This window comes from Phocoena sinus, chromosome 2 (genome assembly GCF_008692025.1).
Source record: "Phocoena sinus isolate mPhoSin1 chromosome 2, mPhoSin1.pri, whole genome shotgun sequence".
NCBI lineage: Eukaryota > Metazoa > Chordata > Mammalia > Artiodactyla > Phocoenidae > Phocoena > Phocoena sinus.
The window spans coordinates 109114517-109136369 of record NC_045764.1 but is presented as its reverse complement, the minus strand read 5'-3'; the positions used below and the strand labels follow the sequence as shown (position 1 = coordinate 109136369).

General features: G+C 39.4%; 1 protein-coding gene across 2 annotated transcripts in view; it reads left to right on the top strand.

The window, feature by feature from the left end:
- The first annotated feature begins 959 nt into the window (after positions 1-959).
- Positions 960-21853, top strand: part of PRKD1 (protein kinase D1) — a 335003-nt gene continuing 314109 nt past the window's right edge. The window contains exon 1 of one of the 2 annotated variants that reach the window (XM_032623527.1): positions 960-1494. In XM_032623527.1, the coding sequence (XP_032479418.1) occupies positions 1237-1494 (258 nt within the window). In that variant the 5' untranslated portion in view covers positions 960-1236. The remainder of the gene's footprint in view (positions 1495-21853) is intronic. The other variant, XM_032623528.1, reaches the window with a different exon arrangement.

The window sequence follows — 21853 nt, the reverse complement described above, 5'->3', positions numbered from 1 at the left end:
ACAACAACAAAGGCAACAAGAAACAGCTATCAAAACTAAAGCAGATGGTGTCCAACTTTGACGGTGGCGCTAGTGATGGCGGTGGCGGCTGAGAGCATCACTCCTAAAAAGCAGACTTTAGAGTGATGGCAAAGGAAAGAAAACGGTTTCTGAGGCTCCCGAAGTAGGAACGTCAGACACAAAGAATAAGGTAAAGGGAAAGAGGCCACATCAGCCCTTCCTTCTTTCTTTATGTAGACAATGCCTTCTCTTTCAAAATCCTGATTTCAGTGACTTGTGTTTGGTCTGGTGCCTTGGTAGCTGCGGTGGAGCGTGTGGGATTGGGGATCAGGGTGTGTCAGAGTCAAAAAAGGTAGAGACAGGTTTAAATACATTTCCGTGGATTGGCTTCCTACCCTGTTTGGCAACAAACCCAAGGGCTCCTAAAAGGAGCCGGGATGTACGTGGGTTTCCAAGGACCCTCTATTTTCATCCTCCCTCGACACTCCGAAGGTAAGACCCACGGAGAACCGCAGGGCTGGGCATTCTTGGGTCCAGCACAGGTCACCTCACTGGTAGAAGTGCGTAGTCCTCGGACATTTGTAAGAGGTGGCGGGGACAATGGGGACCGTGAAGCTCGCGGTCCGGGGCAGCGGGTTGCAGGAGGTGCGCCCCGTCCCCTCCGTCGGCAGTCGGGAAGCCGGGCCAGCGGAGAGCGGAGTCCGGGAGGGGAAGGTCGGACCACGCCCGCGGAGGCGGCCCCGGGCCCTGCCGCTCGGTCCTGCTCCGGCCTCGGGAGGCTTAGGCCCCAGGAACCTCGGGCGGAGGGGGCGGCGACCGGGAACCCTGCGGCCACTGCGGCCGCACGGCCGCGGCTCTTGCGGCTCCGGTGCCTGCCGGGTGGTGGCTCCGCAGTGCCCGCCCCCAGCTCCCCTTCCCCGCCCCCGCCCGGCGCCCTGGCCTCGCTGACCCGCCGCCCCGTCCCTCCGCGCGCGCCGCGGCTGCTGCTCCTCCGTGCGGCGGCGCCTCACCCGCGCGCCGCCCGCGCTCCCGGCGGCGCAATCTTCCCGCCTCGGCCATTTTCCCTCCACCCCCTCCCCTCCTGATCCTCATCCCCTCGCCCTCCCCCCGCGCGGGGACTTTTCCGGAAAGTTTTTATTTTCCGCCTCGACTCTTGAAGAAAGAAGCTCCCGGCTCGGCGGCAGCAAAACTTTTCAGCTGTCCGGACCCGCGGCCCTCGGTGCGCCCGGCCGAGCGATGAGCGCCCCTCCGGTCCTGCGGCCGCCCAGCCCGCTGCTGCCCGTGGCGGCGGCGGCGGCGGCGGCCGCGCTGGTCCCGGGGTCGGGGCCGGGGCCCGCGCCGTTCCTGGCTCCCGTCACGGCCCCGGCGGGGGGCATCTCGTTCCATCTGCAGATCGGTCTGAGCCGCGAGCCGGTGCTGCTGCTGCAGGACTCGTCCGGGGACTACAGCCTGGCGCACGTCCGCGAGATGGCTTGCTCCATCGTCGACCAGAAGGTAAGGCGCCGCGCGGCTCCGAGCCCGGCGCCTCCCAGCCGCTCAGGGGGCGCTGCCAGCCCGGCCGCCCCCTCGCCGCGCCAACTTTCCGGCTCCGGGGCCTCGGCCGGGAGCCAGCCTCGCCGGCGCGCTGGAAGGGTCTGGCACCCGCCGAGGTTGGACGCCCGCATCCGAGGCACTGCGCTCCCTGTTGTCCAGTTCTCCCCTTGCCCCATCCTCTTATATTCCCGATATCTCTAGGGTCTGCATCTTCCTCACCCATTCCCATCCCTTTCAGGACATTCCCAGGTATCTTGCTCTTTTCGGGTCGCGCCTCTCCCTTCCCCTTAAGACTTCCCGGCTCTCCCCTCTCTTCCTTCTGCACCCTGGACCAGCACATTCCTGGCGCCGGAATCCTCCTTCGTGCACTAGAGTTCCCCCGGGGACACGCTCAGCACGATTTCAGCACCCCTCCCCTCCCCTTCAGGCCCCTCTCCCAGCTCAGATTGATGCTGAGGAGTTCCTGGAATGATCTGGAGAGGAGGAATTTCTCACCTGTCAAATAAGCTTTGAAGAGAGAATGATTGACTCGGCCAGCTGTGAAAACAACTGACCAGACCACGACTACCCACTTCCTTGTGGTCTTTTATTCCCAACCTTATGTGAACATGGGAGCAAATTTTTCAACGATAAATCTGAAAGTTGCAGTCTTCTTGATTTTGATTCCCAGGGTACCGATAGTGGAGCGTTGAAGCTGGGACACAGATATGTAGATGGTAGGGGTACTGTCCAGGAGCACCCGAGGCTGGCTGTGCCCTTAAGTTTGAGGCTGTGGGACTCTGGACAGCGGCCACCAAAGGCAGGGTTGAAAAAGGGCCATTATCCTGGACCAGGCCACCCGAAGAGGAGACCTAGCCCGCCCACCAATGTTTATAGTGCAATTCTGAATTTCAGGTTGTGTCTGTAGCCATCCAGAGGGATGTTGCATGGAAGGGGGTGATAAGAGTATAAAGGAAAGGGGGCCATGGCGCCAGTCTTCTTAGTATAAACAGCAAGTGTTTAGGGGTGGAGACAGAGGTCTCTAAAGGTGCTGAATTTCAACCCCTGGAGGATTGACTAGTACTTACCTTATAAAGATCACTTGAATAATCATGAAAGCTTGTTTTAAACTATTTGGAACAGAATTTGCTAAACCTGCCTGTTGCAAATTGTGGCACTGAGCCCAGGAATATTAGGAAAAGCCCCAGGGAAAAAATCACTAATCTAAAAGTTGTGAAAGTTCTGGAGGCCAGACTAAGGTAACAGCGAGTGCCAGGAATTTTTGTTTATTGAACGTAGTGACATTTTGTAATGCATGTTACTCTTAATTTTTTGCAACTTCCACAAAAATTAGACAAATTTTGTCTAATTCTGCTACAAGCCATATCATATGACTTATCATCAGTATTGTGGAGTGTCTGTTGCAGGTGAAAAGGAGCATTTCCTAGCCACTGAAAGCCTTCCCTTAATGGCAGTTGTAGTCTACAACAATTTTCACTGGGGTGCAATCCAGTTAATTAAAGGACAATACTGAATAAGCATATAAGCAAGGTAAATTAAAATTTCTTTAAAAAGCTAATGTAATTGTATAGAATTTTAATTGAAAGCGAGTGATAGAGTTACAGGTAATATTAAGTTAATATAGACAGACTGTTTTGACCAGCTTTAACACACACACACACGCACATACATGTACACACACCTTGATGGAGTTTAGGATGGGGAGAAACATGTATGGTTCAAGAGGTTTATGACTGGAAATTGATTAGAGAGTGAATTCTTATCTCAGTAGCTACCAAGAGGGATGTTATATGGAGGGGGTGATATGCGTGCAGAGGAGAGAGGCAGCAAGCACCTGTGGAACACAGTGGACCTGAGGGTAGTGGCTAGGATATTTAGAGAAAGTAAAACTGTGAAAAGGCCTTGCAACTAAGATGAACTCAGATTACTAGGAGTCTCTGTAATCGTCCACATACAGATATCAAACCAAGGACATCTGAAAGATGGATTTGCTGTGTGGAATATGTTTTAGAATGCCAAGAATTTTATGGCAGAAGGAAAATTGGAGTTCATGAGCTAATGGAGTCCTGAGCCAAAGCTCTTGGGGAGAGACCTGGAGAAATACTGGAAAAGGAAAATCATCAGCCCTGGTGACTGAGTTATAGGGGGAACCCCTTCCTTCTATATTTACTCTAGTAGTTCTGTCCCGAAGAGTTTGAAACATTTGACTACTTGGGATAGCCAGAATAAAGATCTCACTTACACTTTTTTTTAAGGTTATGGCAAAGGGAGAGTTAGATTTAGAGATGTGGATTTGACAGTTATTTGTGTACAGGATACTGTAAGTAAGTATTTACTGGATTGTGGGTCTAAATAGGAAAATTTTCATCTATTTATCTGTCTTCTGTCATCTATCTTGCGATACAATTATGGCCCCAACAAGATTAAGAGGGCTGAGTATCCATCACAGGATAGCAGAGATCACTTTGTTTTGTGACAGTAGAAATGGAGGAGGGGTCAATGTGTAGTTAAGGAAGTAGGAAGAGGTCCTTTGTTCCTCATTTCAGGTTCTCTTGAAGTACTTTTTCAAGATACTAACTCTGAGGAAGGATGACAGGAGAGAAAAAGAGAGAGAGGAAGGGAGAGAGGGAAGGAAATGGATGTTTTAGGAGAGTGCTGGGAGTTTGAAGTCATTTATAATTTACTATGTAGAATGGAGTCATGTTGAACTCACAGCAGAATTCTCCAGATTTTCTGAGCCCTCCACATTCACTGTGTTACAGCGTGTTAAGAGGGTTTTCATATGATATGTTTGAGAGTTTCCTAAATACTAACAGAGATCAGACTAGCTTAAATCTTTGGAAGTATTAGCTGACAGTTCAGTTTATATCAGCAACATCCATGGGACATTTTCTGTGGGATGAGCGCTTGAGGTGTATAGAGCTAAATAAGAGAAGTCCTGTCCCTGAGAAACAATCTTTAAGTGATTATTGCTATTATTTAGAATTCAGAGTATAGTTTTCTTTTTAATTATATAGGTTTGAAAAGTGGTAGACATATGATTGTACTTGAAAATTTTTGATGGCAATTGATCAAAAATATTCTTATTTTAAGATAACTGTACCCCAGATATGTACTGAATTATATAGCTAAAGAATTTAAAAAAATTTTTAAATTATTTTTTAAGTTTAATTTTTACTTTATATTGTAGTATAGTTGATTTACAATATTGTTAGTTTCATGTATATAGAAAAGTGATTCAGTTATTTTAAAAAATATTTTAGTTTAGATGAAAAATCTAGTGTTCCATTTCTGTATATAACAATTTATGAATGTAGAGATAGAACTAATTCCTTCTTTTTTTAAATACTAGCTTAAGGTTTTATTTATATTATGCTTATTTCTTTACTTTGCAAGCGTGTAACCTTGAAGGCTGGTTGTATGTAAAGACATGTATCATGTTAGTGTACATGATTATTATTTTCTGGAGGGTAAAAAAGAAATAACAACAGTAGTTGACTTCACTTTGAAACATTGTTACTTTCTACTATCAAAAGAACCTTGAATATATAGACTAAGAAGGAATTGTTTTCAAATAAGGAACAGTATTCCAAAGGAAGAATTACTTTAGTTTCATAGTACATCATCTATGTGTCTACACACACACACACACGTTTTTAAAACAAGCAGTATTAATTTGGGGTTGTGGGATGCAATTAATATGACCATCCATTCATTTTGCCTGTTATCTTATTAGAAAGACGACTCATATTTCCCTTTTTTTTTTTTTTTTTCCCCCCGGTACGCGGGCCTCTCACTGTTGTGGCCTCTCCCGTTGCGGAGCACAGGCTCCGGACGCGCAGGCTCAGTGGCCATGGCTCACGGGACTAGCCGCTCCGCTGCACGTGGGATCTTCCCAGACTGGGGCACGAACCCGTGTCCCGTGCATTGGCAGGCAGACTCGCAACCACTGTGCCACCAGGGAAGCCCCATATTTCCCTTTTGAATTTACTTAAATGGAGTAATAGCATCTGTAAGACTCCTGGCATAGTTGTTTATCTGACCAAAGAAACTAAGGAGTGAGATTTTATAGACGATAGCTCACTAAAGGAATAACAAAGGTTAGTGCCTTGGTTTGAGAGCAACTGTGCTCTGCTTATAGTTGTTTTGCTTTCTTTTTTTTTTTTTTAAAGAAGATGTTGGGAGTAGGAGTTTATTAATTAATTAATTTATTTTTGCTGTGTTGGGTCTTCATTTCTGTGCGAGGGCTTTCTCTAGTTGTGGCAAGTGGGGCCCAACTCTTCATCGCGATGCGCGGGCCTCTCACTATTGCGGCCTCTCTTCTTGCGGAGCACAGGCTCCAGACGCACAGGCTCAGTAGTTGTGGCTCACGGGCCTAGTTGCTCTGCGGCATGTGGGATCTTCCCAGACCAGGGCTCGAACCCATGTCCCCTGCATTAGCAGGCAGATTCTCAACCACTGAGCCACCAGGGAAGCCCCTGTTTTGCTTTCTTAATTGTAAATTGTTTTTCTAACACTTGTAGCGTCACTTTAATTTTTATTGTTAATTTTAGCTATTCTACTTCTACACAGATTGAGGAAACTGGAAGTAAATAGCTGCTTGATGAGGCCAGCATATGTGGACTAACAAAATCCTTTAAGCTAATAGGTGTTTGGGTCTTAGGTATATTTTTTTATATATATTTTATATTTGTCACCATTATATGTTTATTGATTTCTGATTTAATGATGAAGTATAGAATGTATCAGTTCATTAAGCAATTCTTAAAGTAATATAATGCTTTAATACTGTATATCTAAAATTTTGTTTTCAAGATTAGTTAATAATAGGATTATATTTTGATATACAAGTAATGCCTATGTAATATATATCTAATATATACATACATCTGTAGTATATTATCTAAATATCTGTGTTTTGAAGCATAATTTCGAAAGCCTAATTATTCATAGCCTCCCGATGCTGAAGTATTGTTTTATATTTTGCATTGTAGGCTGCAAAACGTGGGGCCTTGTTATATATCTCATAATCCAAAAGAGAAACTCTGCTTTATGATTTTTCTATCAATACACAGAACTGAAAACCTTTTCTTATCGGTGTATACTGTTTAACAGTTTTCCCAAGGAAATACCATTTGAGTAAGCCTTCCAGACTTAGGGCTGGGAAGAATTGGACAAATATGTGAATTACTTTAGACCTTTAGATTCAGGATTAAGATAAATTTGAAGGAATTTTCTGCAGCAACTATAGTGTGTGTGTATGTGAGAGTACAGGTTGAAAGTAGGGAGTGGAGCTGGAAAACTATTAATGAAGTTTGAAAATTTGTCCCATACTTCATGACTGCATTGCTCTGTATCACCGGACCCCTGTCATAATTATTAAGGGAGATTTAAAACTTTATTTTGCCAATTATTATTACGTTTTTTTTTTGACAAGATGATTGTATGTAGGTCTTCACTATTTTTGCATAAATGACTTTTTTTTTAACATCTTTATTGGAGTATAATTGCTTTACAATGTTGTGTTGGTTTCTGCTGTATAACAAAGTCAATCGGCTATATGTAGACATATATCCCTTTATCCCCTCCCTCTTGCACCTCCTTACCACCTTCCCCATAAATGACTTTTAATGACCTTACTAGTCAATACAAACAAATTTATAATCCTATGAATGTATGGTTGTCACTTATCTAAGATTACTTTGAAGAATAAAGATAATATGTGTAAAGGATTAAATATACTGCCTGGTAGATAGGTGAATAATAAATAGGATTATTGATGTGTGAGGCTTTATGAATTAGCATACTGTTTTGTTAACAAAGAAATGTATATTCTATTATCTCATTCTTATCTCAATATAAAATTAAAATCGTATTAAAAAGCAATATAGCTGTATGGTCAAGGTAACTCTTTTTTTTTCTGCCCTGTATAATAGAGCAAATCTTAGGAGTAGCTGCATTTTGATACTGCCTCTGAAATTCAACCTCAGAATTCCTCAAGGAGTAATTTGATTATTGCTAAATGAAAAACACATATGTTGATGAAGTAAAGCATCTTTTTATTGCATTTTGTTATTTTTGACAAGAAGTTGATTTAATTGCTTTTCAGTTTCAAGTGGCATTCCAATGATATTTCAGTTGATTAAAAAAAAAGGGACATAAAATAGGTAATTGTGCAACATTTGGCAACATAATGATTCTCAAACATGGTCCTCAGGACTGAAATCAAAAGTTCCTTTGCAGATCGACCCTTGATGTGAGGAGGAAGGCACTTGGAAATGGCTTACGGAGATCACATTTTGCTGCGGTGCTAGCATATAGAGCTTATTTGTTAAACTGTTGCATCTGATGAACATCTAATATAACGTGGTTGGTTGTGCACACGCAGAAGTGTTACATTGGGATGAGAGGCAATTTTACTGGGAAACGATTGAGACAACAGTTTGGCTAAGGCAATCACAAGTCTTTTTCCAGATCTTGTCACTAACTACCACTTACCACTCATGGGAGTCCATGCTCCTTTAAGACAACAACAATCAGTAATTATTCATCCATCTTTTAAAGAAGAAAAATGGAATGGATAATTACATGAAACCTGTGTGTGTGTGTCTGTGTGTGTGTGTGGTGTGTGTGTGTTTGTATTAGATTGGAATCATTGAAGAAGCTCTCAAGCTGTAGTGAGAAACTAGTAGTATAATCAAGATAGCAAAGCCTGGACTCAGATTGGATTAGAAGTGAATAAAATGCAGTTCCATTGGAGCTGATCATAACATGAGAATTCTTTGTTTTATTTTTATATTTGTTTGTGTTGTTTCTGTGTGTTGAGGATAGCTAATGCTTTTGACCTCTGACCTCTGATAGTCACCTTGGTTCATCTGAAAGCTCTAAACCCAAATGTGAAAATAGAGGTTGAAAATATAGGGTGTGTTTAAAGATAGTGCTCATCTTTTAATTTCCCCAGTATTATGCTAGAGAGGTTTTGAAAATGAGATTTCAGTTTCTTAAATCTTTCCTTGGTGTTGGAATATGTTAGAACAGCAAGAAAAATAATGCATCAATTTTTCTCTTTCTTCTGATAGCGTTTAGATACAGAGAAAATGGCTATTTTGCTCACAGATATTAAAAATTCTTTTCACATTTTCTACAAGAATATGTGAAATTTCTCCCAGGAATTCCTCTGATACTGTCAAACAAATATTTTTGTACCATTAAAAATTGATAATGACAGCGCTGCTTGACGTTGCTCCTTGGCAGCAGAGAAACCCACATGATGCTGTTTCTTATTCTGTCTTTCTAGTCTCACAGAAAACAGATCATTAAATAAATAAAGCCTTTAATTACATGGCCACTGTGGCCATTATGGAATATCATACAATTTATATAGTTATAAAGGTGAGAGTTGGGATAAAAATCTCACATATTGAGACACAATTATGCTGGTCCAAATTTATAATTTCCTATATAGAAGTTTCTTCCAAAGTTGCAAAAGGGTTTATTTGGCTAAAGCTAGACAGTTGATACAGCAGCTAAGCAGTGTTGGCAAATATGAAGATTAGATTTTTAAATATGCAATCATGCACAAATTTTGTCCAACTTATTTTACTGAAAAGAAAAAAAGTTATGTACCCTTCACTGCTTCACTGGATTTTATTCTGACTAGGCCACTGATTGATGAGGAATTTGTTGAATTTAGTCACAATTTCAAAAATTTCTGAATGCCTCTCTCCCTGTCCACAGCCACTTTTTTTTCACATATATGTTATGAAATGAATGAAAAGTATGAATGTGATAATGAAAATATGAGCCACAAGCAGCTGTGGCTTTCACCATTGTTAAAAGCAGAAAAGAGTTGAGGGGAATAGTGGGGACAAGAGGGGTGGCAGTTAAGCTTTGGTGATGGCTTTGAATCCATGGTGGCTGAGTAGACTTGAGTAGGCTACCGTGGGCGAGGCTGGTGGGATTTTGAGACTAGTGGCACCTTCGGGCAGTGAAGGAGAATAACAGCAAAGCTCTGACCTCTTATGGATTGAACTAGCAGGAATGGTCCCACCAAGTAAAGCCTGCATAGCAATCGGGAGAGGTATGGAAGTGGCTTTTTACAAACACAGTTGGTACTCTTGGGAGGTTTTCAGAGTGCCACAGACGAGAGGTTCAAAGAGCAACCCCACAAGGATTTGACTGTGAGAGTTTCAGGAGGAGCTTGTCCTGGGAGCCTTGGACCCTGCTCTACAAGGTTCTCGGGCCTCATGGTAACAGTGACCTGCAAAGGGGAGCCTACAGAGCAACACCTTCCTGTCAGTGACTCTGTGTGTCTGTCTGTGTCTTGGCGTATTTGCGTTTGTCGCGTCTGATTTTCCCAGTAGCCCTTTGTGATAGTCATTTTCTCTCCATTTTAAGGATGAGGGAGCTAAATAAGGGTCAGAGAGGTTAAATCGTTCACCCCAGATCACATAGCTGCTAAGTAAAAACCATCCAATTCTTTCTTCCCTTCACTGTAGGTAACCCTAAGAACAAGGAGGGCTGGGAGGGCCATAGGTCTATATACAGAGTTTGGAATTATCAAATTGAGGGGGAGGGGAAATGTTAAACTCCCTTATGTTGGGTGAAATTTATTTAAAAACACTTCAGCTTTGACAGTGTGATATTATTTCTGTTAGTTTAAAGTATTCCTTAATCTGGAAGACTTCCCTTATGCCGGATTCACATCCCAGTTAGTGGTCAGCTGGAATTCTAACCACTTTGGAGGCTACCACTGCACGGCTTCTTTCATCTGTGGCAAGATACCTACCCCAGGTATTGATAATTAGCATAAGGGACATTAAATGTGGACTCTCATTGGGGATATTAGGGCCGTTAGAGATATGTGATTGCCTAAAGTATTTTAGAGACATGCATCACCCTTGAGGAGTCATATGAACTGTAATGTATCTACTTGTTAATATGTTGGGTTTTATTAAAATAAATATCTGTGTGGCAGGATCTGGTTTGGTATTTGCTTTCAGCCAGTCGTCACCCATCTTTAAATTTCCAGACACCACTGTTATTTATCCAGAGAAGTTAATTACCTTATGTGATTAAATTTCCTGGGTTGGTTCACAACACTTCCTTCCAAGGAAATATGGACACAGAGGTGTTTTGGAAGAAGTGATTATGTTAAGAACGTGTATTGATTAGTGTGGCCCAAGGCTAGTGTATGTAAAGAATTTTAGGTACCCGTGAACATCAGTGAATCATTTCTTCTTGAATAGTATATTGATTCTGAGCAGATTTTGAGAAAGTAATTTAGGGTCTTAAGAAAAGTGCCTGTCAGTGGTTGCTTTTCATTGGAGAAGTATTTGGGTTGCCTGTATGTATATGCTTAGGATTATGCTTTTCAAATATGTTTCCTATTTTTATAAATTTTATGTATTTGTTTGCTTATTTTTGGTCAATTATAAATTAGTCCCCACCCTAAGGTAAACTTAGTCTCACTTGTGCATAATCCATTACAAGCCATGTGGAATTTTTCTTTCCACTTTAGTAGTGCTCACCAATCTGGATTGTGAATTGTCTTGTGTTCCTTTGCATTGTCTGTGTACAGGGCTAAGGCCAACACTTACCATGTAGACTAATTGTACTGTTTTTACAAAAACATAGTTGTATATATAGGTAGACATGATTTGATTTAAAGTATTATCATAACTCAGTTATATCCCAAGGGTTCCTGCCCTGAATGACCATTGGGAAGCCTATAGTAAAGTAGTTACTCAGCCCTAATAGATTAGAAAGGTACCTGAAATATTGCCTCTTTCTGATATATTTGGAACTTTGGAGCTTTAGTACAATGGACAGGTTACATAGAGAATTATCTTTTTTTTTTTTTTTTTTTTGCTGTACGCGGGCCTCTCACCGTTGTGGCCTCTCCCGTTGCGGAGCACAGACTCCAGACGCGCAGGCTCAGCGGCCATGGCTCACGGGCCCAGCCGCTCCGCGGCATGTGGGATCTTCCCGGACCGGGGCACAAACCCGCGTCCCCTGCATCGGCAGGCGGACTCTCAACCATTGCGCCACCAGGGAAGCCCCTGGGAATTATCTTTTGATATGACTCACTGATAGTCTCTTGGCTGACAGAAAGGGAGCAGAGCTGTCCAGCTGTACTAGAAATCTGAATTTACTAGATGTCTCCTAGTGGAGTACTTACTGTTCTTGTAAGCCTTATCTTCAGATAACCTGTCTTGAACTAGGAGGGCATGGCATCAGTTGTTGTTCGAGGAGTAGTGAGGTGGATCACTCATGCCTGGCTCTCTACCAACGATCAGTGCTGAGAAAAAATTGCATAGCTTTAGAGTGCTCTCCAGACAGCAGGGTTCTGTGCCCTTCCCTTTGACACATGCTAATTCCATCTATTCATGTGGCATGAGCTCTTGTCACCTGGGATGTAGATTTTTAGAGTATTTAAATAAATCCTGTAGCTTGCATAGATTTGCAAAGAATGAAAGACTAGATATTGCATGATCTTTGCTTTTATTCAATTCTTTGGGAAGAATAGGGAGCAAAAGTGAACATAGAGTGAGGATGGACTAATTAGTAGTTAAATACAGTGACCAGATGCCCACTTGTCTGGGATAGTCCCAGTCATGTCTGTTTTCCAACAATTCTTTTTTTTTTTTTTTTTGCGGTACCCGGGCCTCTCACTGTTGTGGCCTCTCCTGTTGGCGGAGCACAGGCTCCGGAGGTGCAGGCTCAGCGGCCATGGTTCACGGGCCCAGCCGCTCCGCGGCATGTGGGACCTTCCCGGACCGGGGCACAAACCCACGTCCCCTGCATTGGCAGGTGGACTCTCAACCACTGCGCCACCAGGGAAGCCCTCCAAGAATTCTTTTACGTTGTATGTTTACTGATAAAAAACTGTGGAATTTTAAGTTAAAAACAAACAACAATAAAACAAAAATCTTACTTAGGACAGACATTTTATTGCCTTTTGGCCAAATGTCCTTGTATATTTAAATATAAAAGCAAAACTTACACTTAGAATTTATTTCGTGGAGTCACCAGATTATTTATATTAACCATGTCACATTGAGTAATTTTTCTAAATGGAATCTTAAGCTAAAAACAAAATGAAAACCTTACTGTGATTAGAATATTATCCCGCTTGACCAAAAATTAATGTATAACTTAAAGATGAAGACAGTCAACATTTAGAATTGATTTCATAATCCAGTTAATTAGATCTGACTTTGAATATAGTATCTAAAGTAATTTGAGCTCTATTTTTTCCAACCAATCAATGTAAATCAAGATATTGTCATACTTATGTATGTTACTTGTTTCAAGCAGCAAATAATTGTACTTATTCTGGTAGTTCATACTACCCTTATTAATTCAAGTAAGTAAATAGAAAGGCCTGCCTTGAAGCTCCAGCACCCTTGGCAACCATCACAAAGGTAGAGTACACTGACTTACATGCAGAGGGATAACAATTGTCATAGTTTCAAGGTGTACTTTACTGTATTCTCTGGTCTGCAGAAAATATAATGCGGTTAGCCAAAAAGGAGAGAAATTACACACAAATATCCTTGATTACTTAGAAAACTTGTCTTATATTTAAAGAAAAATAAGGCAAATAAGAGAGATAATTTCTTTGGAAATTATATTGTCCCACAATAACAATGTGTAGGCTGTAGCTCATATTTTCTTAAGATGTTCACAGGCATAGCCTGGAAGAAGCAAATATATGAGTTATACCTGTTCTTCTGTGCTTGATTTCTATTGATTAATATACTGTTGAAGTAATATTAAGAATTTTAAATTCAGAAATTATAGTGTTGAAAATAATGCAAGTCAGTGGGGTCTAAAACCACTTGAAAAGGAACTTGATTTTGTATAATCATTTCTGTTTAGAATTTTCCCCACATGGAATATTATAATTTTATACTTCAATTAAATAATTGTTTTTCTTTTACTTTGAAAATTATAAAATTACCACATATAATAGGCTGAATAGTGACCCTCAAAGATGTCCACATCTTAATCCCTGGAACCTGCAAAGGGTACGGCAAAAGGGACTTCGCAGATGTGATTAAGTTAAGAATTGTGAGTTGAGGAGAGTATCCTGGATTCACTGGGTGGGCCCAGTCCCATCATGTGAGCCCTTAAAAGTGGTGAATCTTCCAGGTTAGGTCAGACAGGTGAGACCGAAAAGCAGGAGAGATTACAAGTATGAGAGGGACTGGATCCCCTTTTGCTAACTTTGAAGATGGAAGAAATGGGCCAAGAGCCAAGGAATGCTGGGATCACTATGAGGGGGAAACGGGAGGAGTCAGATGATAGTAGTAGGAGGAGATGTGACAGCAGTAACTGGAGGTGACTCAAGAAAGGGGTCATGAACCAATACAGCTGAAGCTAGAAGCTGAAAAAGGCAGGAAAGATGATTCTCCCCTAGAGCTTCCAGAAGGAACCATACCTTGACTTTAACTCAGTGAAACTGATTTTGTACTTTGATGTACGGAAGTGTGAGAGAATAAATTTGTGTTTTTTAAAGCTGCTGAGTTGTGGTAGTTTATTACAGAAGTAATAGGAAACTAATATACCACATTCGCTTGAGAAAAGGCGAGAAATTCAGATAAATCCCCAAAAGGGAGCTCTATTCATTCTATAAATGAATATGCTCATCATAACTTGCATATAGTTCTTTTTCTCTTTTCATTCGATACTGTCTTTCTGTGTCAGATTTTAAATATAAAGTGTTCAGTGCCCTTGGGGTTAATTTTTGTGTGAAGAAAGGCTATTCAGATATTTACTTTGGTTTTAGAATTTAATATTCAGGGTATTAAAGTTACAGATTCAGATGTTAGCCTTAATCTTTCTAGTGCAACTTATAAATAATTTTTTAAGTCTAGTAGATTTTAGCAATCACATTTAAGGACGTTTGAAGAATTAGTATCCTTTGCAAATGCAATTATTTAAATACTTTCAAACATTTCAAAATGCATTTCTAAATTTAATGTATTCTGTTTTCTTTAAATACTGCAATCACCTGCTTGATAAACCTTTATATCTTCTTTAGTAATTCTTATACATTTTATAAATGAAACTTATAAATATGCAAATATGGTAAAATTTAAGTTCTTAAATGTTCCATTGCCATATACATAAGCCAAAATTAATTGCTTAATTATATTTATATAATATGCACAAAAGTATTAATATGATGGTTTTGACTCTCAAACTTTTCTATATTTAATTTCAAATATTCCCATTTTTGAAAGATGTTTTTCTACCTGTGAAATAATTATGTGATTCCACACAGTTTGTGGAGTTCCCTCCCCATATAAATTCTGCAGTTGTCTTCTTAGCTTGGTTAAGGTTGCATAAACACCAGTGCCTTTAGCTGGGATGGAGATTGGATTCTTGCTGGAAGTATAGGTCAGTTCCATGGAATCCTGTTTCTGTCTCTGATTCCATTACTTCAAGAATGGGGGTAATCATGTATCCCATCCCTGGATTCAATTTATGTATTACTTCTGAGTGCTGAAAAGTCTCAAATTCCTATCCAGATTGATCATTTGATTGGATTTTGAATCACTTTAAGTCCTAAGATAAATGAATCCCTTTTCTGTCTACACTAAAGAGCTTTGAACCTAATGGAATAACTGCATTTTCATATTTTTTTCTTAAGGCTCTTAAGGCTACATTATTCTTAGAGATATTAAGTATGTGATTGAATGTTGGCCCTCTCTCAGGGCCTTGCCTGACCATCTAGTCACAACTCATAAGATGATTCTCCTAACTTGGTATTTTCCCCTGTAAATAAAAGAACACTCAGGGCACCACTTTCTAATATCTGAATAGAATTGGTATATGGATTTATCACAATATGTTTAACTTGTCTCCTACTCTTGGATATTTAGGATTCTTTCAATTTTGGGTTTTAGTTTTTTTTTTTTTTTAAGCATCTTTATGCATATACCATGGCAGAAATTTTCCTACTTACATATATAACATTTATATTTGAACTTATCTGTTAAAATTCCTAAGATTAATATTGTCTTTTAATATTTTAATATTGTCTGTTAATATTCCTAAGATTAATATTTAGATTATAGTTTTTATTTTAGAATTATAGCGATTCTTTGCTTTCTTCAATTTGAAAAGTACAAATGCATAGGGTTTTGGGATTTTGCTCTGCTTTTAGAGAGAAAAATCAAGTGAAGCAAGCAGCAAGATGCAGAATAAACTTATATTTAATAGCCAACACTTCATCCATCATTGGGTAGACTACATATGGAATATATCTAGCAAATTCACAGTGAACAAATAATAAAATTTTAAAAAAGAACACTTTCCTTTTTCCTGTTTTCTTTTGTAACAACTGGCCTGATATTTTCTCTGTATATCCAAATTCACTTTGATCTTTTAAAAAGCAGTTTGAAAAATACACATTCCTATAAAATTTCCATAGGATAATTTCTTAAAGATTAAAATTTCATCCTAGCTTGCTCTTACAGTTCTCTGTAATGTTCTTTAGATACCTGAAATGCAAAGAAGAGGTCCTTAAAGACCTAAGTGTGAGTGTCATCTTTACATGTCTGTTTTTCTCCAAAAGTCTTTTCTTTTGCAAAGGAAGCAATTGCATTATTTAGTCAATACTGTAGAGCTGTCTTTGATAATTTAAAATATGTTTTGATTGATAAAACTTTGATTTACACACAAAGGTTCAGGAACGTCTTTATTGAGTAAATTGAATAAGATTGAGTAAATCACATGAGAGTGTAAATACCATACAGGCAGCCATCTTTGCCTGTTTATCCTTTGTTACATCCCAGGGATCTAGAATAGTGCCTGGCACTGAATGATTTGAAATAAAGATTTGTCCCATTATTTACTGGTTAAGTTTCTAGAAGCAGAACTGTGTGATCAGTCTGTATGCAAATTTGTCTTTAGTTATATCTGGTCTATTTGCTTTCTAGGAAGTCCTCATTTCTACTTTTGATCTGTAATTGTTATTCAAATCATTGGTTTTTTTAAAAGTGAATTAGAAATGTTTTGGGAGATAAGATGTACTTCCAGAGAAAGTTGGACTGTTATTTGAGGAAACAAGCAAACACAAAATTCTGGGATTTGAGTCTCATCTGAGGAACTGGTATTCCTCTCATCTAACTGGGCCAAGAATTTGAAGCCAGCGAAAGCTTTCCTGAAAACGTTTTATGATTGGGCCTGAATAAATATTTGTTGAATTGAATTGAGTCTTTGGAACAGAAGGAGTCTTTTGTGGTTGTTAGTGGATACCTAGTTGAAATATTATGAAAGGCACTTCAGTGTTTTACTTTGTCAAATCTCAGCCTAATTTACCTGTAGATTTTAAGAACATAATTATGGAAATAATAAAAAGTCTGACATATAAAATATAGTGGTAGGAGAGACAGTGATAGAGAGGAAAGAATAATGTCTTTGCGGTTGTGGGGGGGTGAATCAGAAAATAACACAAATTCAACCAATGTTAGCTGGAAGTCCCTTTGCTTTTTTTTTTTTTTTTTTTTTTTTTTTGCTTCCCACTGGCTTGTGGAGTGAACTTGAGAAGCTCGGATGGGCTGACAAGGAACAGGGACCGTTCAACAGAGTGGCCTCCAGCAAGGAACTTTTTTAATAGTTAATAGTCACTAGTTTGGCTGCTTTGATGTGAGTCAGTAGGATTACAATTTAAAAACATTTACCTTTTCTTTGTTTCCTGCCAATTCTTAACCTCAGTTACTTTAATTTCTTTACTTTTTATGTCACAATTACTGTGTTTTATATTTCTTAAGTCAGATTTTAGCTTTTTAAATGATTTAAAGTTATGCTTTTTTTTTTTTTTTTGGCAGTACGCGGGCCTCTCACTGCCATGGCCGCTCCCGTTGTGGAGCACAGGCTCCGGACACGCAGGCTCAGTGGCCTTGGCTCACAGGCCCAGCTGTTCCACGGCATGTGGGATCTTCCCGGGCTGGGGCACGAACCCGTGTCCCTTGTATCGGCAGGAAGACTCTCAACCACTGCGCCACCAGGGAAGCCCAAAGTTATGCTTATTTTTGAAAATCATTTTTATTCATACTTTTAATACTTATTGTATACTAGGTGGCAGATGTTAAATTATATATCTATAGCTGTCCACCTATATGTGTGTATGTTTGTGTTTCTTATTTGGGGGGATATTTTTTAAAGTCTTATTTGGGGGGGTATTTTTTAAAGTCTTTTCTTAATTCTTTTTATTTTCTGTTCATAATTTTAGCTCTTGACAATCCAGATTTACACCTCATATGTTTTAAATTTTCTGTCCTGCTGTTAGTATCTTTTTTCTTTTCCTTCATAATTTACGTTCTCATGCAGTTTTAAGTCTTCTCGGACATTCTTGAATGTCTGGGTTGATTTTCTCCAGAGTCACAAACACCACTGGGTGGATATCATATTTGATTTTCTGCAGCCCTGTTGCTTTTTAACATAACATCCAGTCCTTGGATGAGGAATCTGTGATCACCCAAGTACATAACCACTCTATTTGGGCAAAGAGTTGCGTGCTGTCAGCCAGAAGTTTGTGTAACTTCAGCAGTCACTCCTGGGGAGGGCTTCTCCCAGCCCTTGGTGCCAAGCCAGGGAAGATGACACCCCCATATCAGTCATTCATAACAGGTGGAACAGTAGTGATTTTGTACCCGTGATTCTGTTTAAAACTATCCTGCTTCTAGGCTACTTATACAAGGATGGTCCCCACCTTTCCTGGCAAGATTTTACAAAGAACGAAAAAGCTGGTGAGAACAGGAGTTATCTCAACTTGGCTTTTTCACAGTGAAAATTTTCTCCACTGGCAAACAATTGTTTAAAGTCATCAAGTGTATCTTTTATCCAGCATCTTAAGAGTCGAGCTCTTGATATTGAAAAGAACTTTCTTCCTGTTTATTTTTGGATTAGTGACCCTACCTCCCTCTTCCCCCAATTCCTTGTGGTGCAGGGATATGGAAGACTAAGACTTCCTGGAGAGAAACTTGGTTAAATTTCATGAATTAGGCCAAGTTACAACACTCTTGATGCTGTAATGTGACCTTCCTGCCTTTCTCCTCCAAGAATTTTCTCTCTGACTCCCTTGAAGGTGTGCTCTTTCATCTTGATGGGGTTCATCTCACACAGTCAGTGTGCTGTGCATATGAAAATCAGCTTTAGAGGTGACATCAGTCATCTGGCAGTCCCAGAGTACAAGTAAACTGTCTTCAGAAAAAATACCATGTGTTCTCCACAGATTATTGATTTATTGGCCTTTTGTCCAAACTGATTTCCGATTAAAAATCTTAAGTGTTGTTGAGGCCACTGATTTTTTATACTAGGAACAGTCAGGAATTGGATGCTATTTTGTACCACCTCTTTTAACTGGAAATAATATCAAATTACTTTTAGGTTTTATTAATTTCACCTTGGCCTTTGAATCCATGAAATGAGAATCAGTTGTGATTTAACTTATTTGAACTCAGCATACAGCCCTGATCATTTAAGCTCTATCAGAACCTGCTCAGTAAGGGACCATTGGCATAAACATCAGTAGGAATCAACTTCTGATAGGTCACTTAAGATAATATTAGCAATTATTATTATTATTTTGAGTATTATCCCTAGTACAGCTAACATTTGTCAGCCATTACTCTACCACTCTTAAAGGGCCTACCTAGTCTAACTCATTTACCCCAGAGGTAGATAACAACTTTTACCCTCATTTTACAAGTGAGGAAACTGGGTCACTGGAAGAATTATCCAGTATTACATAGGCAGTGACAGAGTTGGGATTTAACTTTAGGCATCTAGGCTCCAAAGTTCATGTACTTAGCCGCCAGACTATATCTATAGAACATCTTGAACATTTCCAGGCAGATTAATAAACCTGAAAAAACAGTGGCCCCTCATCCCTTTAGCTTGTGTCTTAATCATTTGATAATATTTTTGAATGAGCTAGATGTCTGTTATAGAAAATACAAAGAAAATATTCTTTTCTAAATGGATAAGTTTTATTATTTGAAAGTACGAGGAGCCCGGACTAGAGACTGATCCTGTTAATTAATTATTGCCATAAAGACAGGTACCTATAAACTTTTCTAAATCTAAACTTATTATGTTTCCAAGCTTATAATTGATTTTAAAGAAGCAATTATATATATGCATGTGTATTTGTACCTGTAAAATATATGTATTTGTTAAAAGCATATATAATTAATATAAAATGTAGATGCATATTTAGGTTTCTTGATATCATCACAAATAGTTTATCTTAAAGAGTACATTAAGACTAGTACTGTACAATGTTAGGCTTTCTTTGGATACTTTACTAGATTTTTATTTTCACTTTTTAATTATGGACTCCATATATCTATAACCTAACTTCAATAATTACAAAATATAGCCAGTTTTGTTTTATTAATAATTAATTTCTTGTTCCCAAGTCATTATCCCTTCATCTTCTTTTCCCCAGATTATTTTGAACCTAAATATTAATATTTATTTTTAATTAAAGTTCTGGAAAGTCTTCAGAATGAGTTTTGGAGAGAATCTGGGTGTTGTAACAGTACTTTCTAAGGGGGGATGCCTTGCATTTAAGTGCTCAGCTCTGTATGGCTCCTTACATTTTAGTTTTATTGTCAGTCAGGATATGTGTTCCTTTGTTCAACTAGCAACAAAGAAAAATTGTGCTCCAGGCACTATACTGATACTTGCTCCTTAGTAGTATCTTAGGTGAGAGAGATGGGCTTCAAGGGGAATTGCTTGAAGGACAGAGTCCATCCATTCTCCCAGATCTTTTAAAGTACATTCCTGAATCAAGTTATGTTGAACAGCTGTGTGCCAAAAGGCATTGCATTAGTGAAACGTAGAATTACTTGTCGTGATGCCATTAAGCGATTTCTAGGTTGGTTAGTCCATATGATCCTATGAATCTCAGGTCTGAGGTGAGGCCCAATACATTGTTCATTATGATGTACAGCCTTCTTTGTAAGGAACCTACAGAAGAATTTCCTGTTAAACTTTAGTTCTGAGAATAGTTGTTCGTCTCTGAAGCTGTTCCTAGGCTTCTAATCTCGCTGATAGTGTGAAGTGTGAAATTAACATTTTTCAAACTTGTGATGACTGCGCTAAAAGTTAGAGCCAAATTTGAGGCCCAAAGAGCAGGTGTATAGGACTTTATGATATGGATTTTAAAATTTGTTCCTACCTCTCCTTTGTCCTCACACTTGTTCTTCTTTTTCCTTTTTCAGCTAAGACAAAATATAAACAAATGAATAAAAATCCTAATAACGGTTATCTCTGTTTTGGGGTAAGACAGATGTTTATTATTTTCTTTTCACTTTTCTTAATTCTTTTACGAAAATTGTGGTTGGAGAGCCAGAGTCATGTGAGAACTGGAGGACTCTTTGAGTGCAGATTTTATTTTGTCATTTTGAATTAGACCTATTTGAAATGACCAAATCTTTATAGAACAAGGCTGTTATGTTGAGTACTTTCAGAACACTACCTCATTGCATCCTTGGAGCATCCATGTAGGAGAGAAATATTCAATCCCTCAAAAATACCTTCTAAAGGAAGTGACAACCTCAGCTAAGCGGCTGTTAATTTGATGCTTTAGCTTTACTCTATTTGCCTCACTTTTAGAAGGCTTTGGTACTGTTTTGATGATCCATATTATTGATAAAAATAATGTATTCTGGTAAACGTAATGTGTTTTGAATGAGTTTCTTGCTGTGAACATGAATTAATCACAATTACAAAGCACCTTGCTCCACGTTGTGCGTTGTGTCCCGTGAGAGGAGTGACAACATGACAGAGTGGAAAGAGAAATCTGGCTTCCGAGTGGAAGACCCAGGTTATGGTCTTTCCAGATGTACACCCGGTACTTAACTATATGCCAACCACTGTTCTAAGCACTGGAGATGTCAACTTGAGCAGCATTGGGATCCCTGATAGTCTCCTAGCTTCTGAATCCTGAGTCCCCACATTTTTACAATGTCTCATCTAACAGGGATAACAGTTTCTCTTGTTCCTACTACGGGAGTGGTTGTTGAAACAATCAAAAGAAAAATGTCTTGAGTGAGTGTTTTGAAAAGGGCCCAGCAGTGTTACGATGGGAAGATAATTTTCTTGATGAAATAGTTTGACATTTTCATGTTACTGTGGATCAGATGCCAGTGTAAGTTGATTAAATGATACATGTGGAGTTGAAAACTCATAGAATTAATGAACTTAATGCTTTACCTTTTAAAGTACTTTATAGTAGGGTTATTATAAGAGTTTTCTTTTTCCCTTTCCAAAGCCAAAGGTTTTTAATTAACACTGG